We start from the raw sequence: 7532 nt of genomic DNA on the forward strand, positions 1-7532 counted from the left end.
AATGACATGAGACAAAGTATATGTGAACTGCTGTATGAAAAGTGAATTTACTCTGTAAATCTTCACCCAAATCCTAATAAAAAAAAAAAAGAATCCCTGAGTAATCACATGTCTTAAGAACTTGGTATCCAGAACCTGGCTTCTATGTCTGGCTTTTCCACCTGTGAGATTGGGCAAGTCACACAGCCTCTCTGGTCTTCATTTCCTTTTCTACAAAATGAGGAAATTGGACAAGATAATCTTTCTCTGGGCCTTTTGTGAATTACAACACCCAGATGGAAAGCAAAGATGCTGAATGAAAAGCTAAATTAAGCTCAGGCTCTGTTACAGTTACAGAATACATCTCTGTCACACACAAATATCACCTTCTTTTTAATTTTTTCCATGAAAGAAAAAGGTTGAGGGCATTTAGCTTCAGAAAGCAAGGCTGTTATGCCATCAATAGCTAAAAAAAAAAACCAGTTAGTCAAAGAGAAAGGCATTACGAGTGGAAAGTTTTAGATCAGAGCAATAACAGAAACCCACGTATCTATGGTCAACTGGTTTTTGACAAGGGTGCTAACTCCATTTGACAGGGAAGGAAGAATCAATAAATGGTGTTGGGAAAACTGGACATCCACACGCAGAAAAACAAAACAGGATCCTTGCCTCACACCACACAAAACAAATTCAAAATGGATTTAGGACCTAGATGTGCAAATTAAAAACATAAAATTCTTAGAAGAAAAAGCAGGGGCAATGCTGTCAGGTCTAGCTTTCCAGAATGGATTATCTAACTTAATAACAAAAGCACAAACAGCAAAAGACAAACAAATGAGGACCCATAAAAATTAAAAATTGGTTCATCAAAAGACTTCACAAAAAAGTGAAAATAAAAGCTACTGGTTTGGGAGAGTATCTTTGGAAACCATATATCCAACAAAAGTCTAATAACCAATATATATATAAAATTTTGACAACTTAACAACAAAAAGACAAAGCAATCATAAAATGGGCAAAGGACATAAATAGATATTGCACCAGAAGACATTCAAATGGCCACAAAACACATGAAAAGATGCTCAGAGTCATCAGTCATCAGAGATGCAAATCAAAACAAGAAGATACCACTTCACTCCCAACAGGATGATTAAATTTAAAAAAAAAAACAAAACAGAAAATAACAAATGTTGACAAGGATGTAGAAAACTGGAACCCTTACCCACGGCTGATGGGAATGAAAAATGGTATAGCCATTGTGGATCACAGTATGGTAGTTCTTAAAAAAAAAAAAAAAAATAGAACTACCACATGACCCAGCAATTCCACTTCTAGGTGTATACTCAAAGGTTTCAAAGCAGAAACTCAAAAGGAGACTTGTACACCAATGTTCACTACAGCACTATTCATAATACCCAAAAGGGGGAAACAACCGAAATGTCCATCAACAGATGACTGGATAAACAAAATGTGGTGTATACATACAACAGAATACTACTCAACCAGTAGGATAAATGAAGTCTTGATATATGCTACAGTATGGATGGAGCTGGAAGACATTATGCTGAGTGAAATGAGTCAATCACAAAAGGACAAGTATTATGTGACCACACTTATATAAAAAGACTAGAAAAGGAAAATACATGTAAGAACAAAGTTCATTAGTGGTTACCAGGAGGAAGAGGGAAAGGAGGGGTTAACAGTGATGGAAATATCTCAATGATTAAGGGTAGGGTTGCAAAGCCAATAATGTAATTGCTGGCAATAAGTTGTACACCTGTAAAATGTTGAATTGACAAAAGTTGTGTGATAGATGTATTTACAACAACAAAAGAGTATCTTCTGAGTCTACTTATGTACAAGAAAAAACTTCATGGATTTGGTTTCTTAGTCTGGAGGTTTAGGGTCATGGATGGTTTCAGAGATATATCAGTTAAACGGCATTTAGTGCTTCTATTCTATTTAGTTCATGAAGCAGGGCCTGAGGTCTTAAAAGCTTGCAAGCAGACACCCAAAGTATAATAAGTGATCTCTATTCACCTGGAGCAACAGAGGAAGAAGGAGCATCAGGAACAGGAGGATATGGAATGTGTGGTTAACTGTCTCCATGAATAACTGCCTCCTTTGTCATGAGACCAGAAGAAGTGGATGGTGCCTGGTTACCATTACTGAATATTTTTTATCAGATTCCATACAAGAATCCTGATCAAAAGGGAAAAAAATGCAGAACAGAATTTCAAATTCTCATAGACTCACAATTTCCTGTAGCCATGGAGATTGAATGAATCCCTGAAACTATTGCCCTGAGATAATTTTAAACCTTAAGCCAAAAATATACCCTGAAGTCTTCTTAAACCAAACAATAGTTTTGCTTAACTAGTAAAAAAGGTGTGCCTTAAGCATTATGCTCTTTTAAGATCTATATATAGGTTGGGGGAAGAAAAATATATATGTATATAGAAAGCAGAGATTATTATTAGTGGTTACCAGGGATAGGACGGAGGAGGAGAAGGGAAGCTTATGTTGTGGGGCATTGAGTTTATGCTAATGGTGGTGGAATATTTTGGAAAGGGATAGCAACAATGGTGGCACAACATGAAAAATGTCATCAATGTCCCTGAGCTGTAAATGTAGAAGTTATGGTGGTGAATGCCTTGTGTATGTTTTCACCAAAATAAAAGTTTTTTCAAAAAAAGAACTATCTATATAGGATCAAACTGACAACAGCAACTTAAAAGATTAGACAGGAACCTTACAGGAGAATAAATTTATGGTGACAGAGGAGAAACAACTCAGAAAAGCAGGGTGAGAATGGTTGCACAACTCAAAGAATGTAATCAGTGTCAGTGAATTGTAAATGTAGAAGCTCCTGAACTGGTATATGTTTTGCTGTGGATATTCTCAACAACCACAACAAAATAAATTATATTAAATTAAAAAAACAGAATAAAAGATACCTGACCTTGGAGGAAAACAAAACCAAGGGTAAAGGAAGATGCCCTTAGGACACAAGATATGATCTCAAGTATGATTTCAACAGCAAAAGAGCAAAGAACACATTTTGTCATTTTCTTTGTATCCTGACCTGAAGGGGAAGGTGGCACATATATGCAGCATTCTGAGAGCAGAACCTGAGACACAATCCTGGGGGAAAAACAGCCTACAGAGGGTTCCTACCTTGCAAGATCAAAAGCAACAACAAAAGAGAGGCCAGAGTAGCTTCTGGTTGCAAACTTCTAGATCCTTGAACCACTAGAACCTGCTGGTTATTTTATATGATTTGGAAAAGAAGGAGTCTCAACTTAAACTCCCAGTCACAAGCCCTGACGGAGTCAGCACAAAAAGATCACTGCCATCTATAGTTTGTAAATTCCTTTATTCTTGCCTGTCAGAATGGCGACACAAGCACTAAGCTTGGGACACTCAGACAGCCACCCTCCCTCCCTATCTCCCCCTTTCACCCTAAACTTAATAACCTATCAATCAAACCAAAAGCAATGAAACAGGCAGGAGCCGGAAGGCTCTGTCTTGTTTATTTCTCAACATTCCCTCCCCCAGCATTTCAGCTGGCAAGAAGTCAAAGGCAAGAGTGTTCAATAACAATTCAGGGCAGCAGTAGTTGCTAAGAGCCATCTCTGGTCTCTCCTAGGACTCTGGAAACAGCACAATGAACCCTGCCAGAAGAGGTGAGGTGGAGCGAAAGCAGGATCCCATGAAGGGAAATCCACATCCTTGGCTAACAGAAAATTCAGCCACAGCTTGAGATACCTAACTTGAGAGAGAAAAGGCCCTGAAGTAGACCATATGAATATTCACATCTTTCTTATTAGCTTGTGGTACAAATGTGACCATTCAACCCTACACCAAAGAATCCATTGTCTTCTCTTCTATTTCCAAGTGGGCAAAGTCTCAGTCAAGACACTTTCCAAATTTTATGAGTTTTCCCTCTTTATGACAGTTCCCAACTCTGCGTACGCAATTCCTAAATTAGATCAAAACATCTGTTCTGTTTTTGTTCTGTTGGTTGTCCCCATATGGAAAGAACATTCCAAACCAATTAGGCCATAGGCAAGTATACATCTCAGACAGAAAGCGTTAAAGAGATTTTCAAGACTTTACTTATAAGTGTAACATATTAATCATCAAACACTGACTGAGCACCTATTATGCCCCAAATCCTGGGATCTCTGTTTCTCAAAAGCTGTTCTATGGCAAAGTTCCTAGCTTTCTTTCCTTTTACTCATCTCTTACCCTCCTCTCAATTCAAAAATGCTATCTCCACGAACACTGTGTTTTTATCTCCTAGCAACTTCCAAACATTAATAATTATTTATTTTAATAGCTAAAGGCTTTATGAAAAGGGAATCTCAGAACCAAACTGTCCAAAAGAATTGAATGAACAGGGGAAGCAATTATGAAAGTGGGATCCTGCTTAGTATGGTAACATCAAACTGCATAGCAAAATTTCTGCTTTTAAAAGCACTTTTCAGCAATTTTATCTTTCTTCCAAAACCTGAAGCACAGTCTCTCTTCCCTTTTCTCTCTCATTCCACTGCCCCATTCTCACAGTTTCTCTGGAAGATAAGGCTCATAGCACAGCTACATTGCTAAGGGCCAAAACTCCCTGGCACCAAGGTGAGTGTATTCCTAGCTGAATGTACTGCATCTTTCAGCCCAATTATAATCTGAAGGGCAGCCAACCAACCAGTCCCTGCACCTATACGAGAGAAAATGGGTTCCATTTGCTTCTCTGCTGGAGATCATCACGGACATTTAAACTTAAATCCAACAAGAAGCTAAGCAACATTAATTCTTTCACCCACAGACAACTACTGGGTTTAGAAGATTACATGAGTCAAGTGTTCAATTTTCTAAAGGAAAATGAAGGCCACTCTGAGAAGTGCTTCTCAGTACAGGAAGAACTGATCTCTGTAATCTTACCAACAATGGTTATCAACATGGATATATGGCAAGAGTTTCCTGAAGCCAGATGTAGGGAACAGTCTAATGGGCCTGGAACAGGAGCAAGAACTCCTGGTACTCCTAGGCCTCTTTAAAACTATATTATCCATCTGCACCCCAGAGAAAATGGCAACTCACAGCCAGCCCAGGATGAAACATGCCAGTAACCAGCTGGAACTTGACTCTACTGAGGTGGACTACAGCATCTGCCACCTAAACACAGGCAGCCTCTCTGGCAGCTGCCACTGGTAAAAGGGAATGAATGATTGTGTTATTAGTGGAAGAAATTCAGAGCCTTGTTACCAGAGAAGCCCAGATGTTTGCTAAGAGCTACGGATGTGCCAGAGGCGAAGACCAAAATACCTACAGCAAAGAAAGTGCATATTACTTCTGGAATCCAGGAACTGAAAGGGCACCTCTACCCAACCATACACATCCAGCTTCTATTTATTAACACTTACATATGGAAATAAGTATTCCCTGCTGCAGCTGATGTAATTACAAAGAAATCAATTTATACTGCATGTGCTGGGATAAGCTGAAAGCACACGGTGAGCAGAGCACAGAGCAGAAAATCAAGAGCCAATGAACAGCTCATCACCAGATCAACCACTCTGTAGGAAATTGTAAGCTGCTGAAGTTTAAGGCTGCCTGAGCTGACTCTAGACTCACACCTACTCTGCTCCAAGCCCTGCAAGCTCCATTTCCTGAGATGTGAACTAAGATAATCTTCCCAGGAGGGACTCAGCCTTAACCTCTCCTGGGACTGCAGGCACCTGTCCTTCTAAGACAAGCAGAAGGTAACGTATCATTATACTGTTTGGCAGCTATTAAATCACCAAGATACTTTGAATCCCAATTGGTGAGAGAGATACCTGGCTGACAGCTACACCTTTAATGGCCAAACCATCTCTTTCTAAGCTACCATTTCACAGTCACATTAACTCATAATGCTTCATTAAGTACTCATAGTATGGTCAATACCTCCTGCACCAAAAACTATGCCCCTTTGCTCTTTAGCAGCTACCAACAGAACAATGAAATCAATGAAACTCATTTAACTCTTTGCAGCTTAAGTTTCAGAGACCCAGCAGCATCATTTATCCCCTAAGAATTGTACTCAACCTATGCATATAATTGAGATATGACCTACTGGCCAAGCTGGGAACATACAAAGGCCTAATGCTAGCCTTTAGAAACAAGTGTCTGAAGTGGGACCAGAACAAAGTGAAAGGTTTTCTACTTGGCCTAGAGAAAATTCATTCTACCAAGTAGCTGCCCTCAACAACAGATAGCCTACTCCAAAATGTCTAGGCCTGCTGTTAATGAGTCTGTAGGGAATTCCCTAATTTGGAACAAAACCACATTATCATAATCAGCTGCTCTGACCTTGTAATTGGTCATTACCCACAAACTAATGAGCCTGCCATAGAGTACACATGGTATTTGGCGGTTAGTTTAGGGCAGTTCTGACTGGCAATGGACAGCCAGATCTGGCCACCTCTTACCTTTTCAGACTTGACTTTCTTTAGCGGGCGACACTCATTCTCCCCTTCCTCTGGCTCCGGTTTAGCTCCCAAAGGATTGAGCGCTGCACCAGGCTCAATAGCTATACTCCCAAGTGGCTCCACAGTTCCTGTATCCACTCCTGCACTTCCATCATACTGACCGCCTCGTCCTCCCAAAGAAACTGGCTGGAGGACCCCAGGATCCTTTTCTGAACAAGTCCCCACTCCTTCACTTCTCTCCTTCTTGCTCTTAGATGAGCTGTTCTCCTTCTCCTTTTTGGAGCCTGCAACACTGCGGGATGCCTTAGCCACCTTCTCTGAGCCCTTGGAAGCAATAGCAGCAACCAGGCCTCCTGCATTGGCACCATCTCCTGAGCGTCCCTGCACCTCTTTCTTGCTAGCTGCACCCTCACTTGGCGTGAACAGGGAAGTTCCTGGAGTGGGTTTGCTAGTGTCTTTGCCACTCTTATTCCTTTTGGATTTTGATTTGCCTTCCTTCCCTTGAGGACCTGGCACTGGGGTCACAAACTTGATGTTGTCTGGTAGTGTGGCCACAGCATTGGGAGCTGGTATCCCCACCTCCTTTGAGCCTGACATTTCCAGTTTCTGCTGGTCCTTTTCCAGATCGGCGTCCAGGTCAATGATGAGATTTCCTACTCCAATGTCCCATTCATCCCCACTGTCGTATGTCTCAACCGGGTTTGCATCCACTCCTTTCCCTCCGGAGGCTCCACTGCTCAAGGACATCTTAGAGTCAACGTCCCACCTCAAGATTCAAGGCTCTTCCTTGCCCCCAGCTTTCCTATTTTCAGCTTCAGCTATGTTCTCAGACCTGCCACAATGGTCAGTACATGCCCAGTGGACAACATCATTGCTGGAAAAAAGAAAATTTAAAAAGCTGTTAAAAGAAACAATACAGGTAGTGAAACAGCCTGAAACAAACTCCCACAGAACAGACCAATCCTATAGGGCTATCACACAATAGACAAGATAAACAGGTTCAACTGTATTTCTAGGACCTAGAGAAAAGCTAATTCCCACTCCATCACCCCAGGGAAGAGCACAGTATTTCCAATTGCCCAG

General features: G+C 40.9%; 1 protein-coding gene across 1 annotated transcript in view; it reads right to left on the reverse strand.

Annotated features, from left to right (window-relative positions):
- The window catches only part of ZNF609 (zinc finger protein 609), a 258675-nt gene extending 251479 nt beyond the window's left edge, over nucleotides 1–7196 (reverse strand). Inside the window, exon 1 of the mRNA XM_007957841.1 lies at nucleotides 6450–7196. Coding sequence (XP_007956032.1) covers nucleotides 6450–7196 — 747 coding nt within the window. The remainder of the gene's footprint in view (nucleotides 1–6449) is intronic.
- Nucleotides 7197–7532: the final 336 nt, after the last annotated feature.

The sequence above is a fragment of the Orycteropus afer genome, unplaced genomic scaffold (genome assembly GCF_000298275.1).
Source record: "Orycteropus afer afer isolate SDZICR_OR568_19922 unplaced genomic scaffold, OryAfe1.0 scaffold00015, whole genome shotgun sequence".
In the NCBI taxonomy this organism is placed as follows: domain Eukaryota; kingdom Metazoa; phylum Chordata; class Mammalia; order Tubulidentata; family Orycteropodidae; genus Orycteropus; species Orycteropus afer.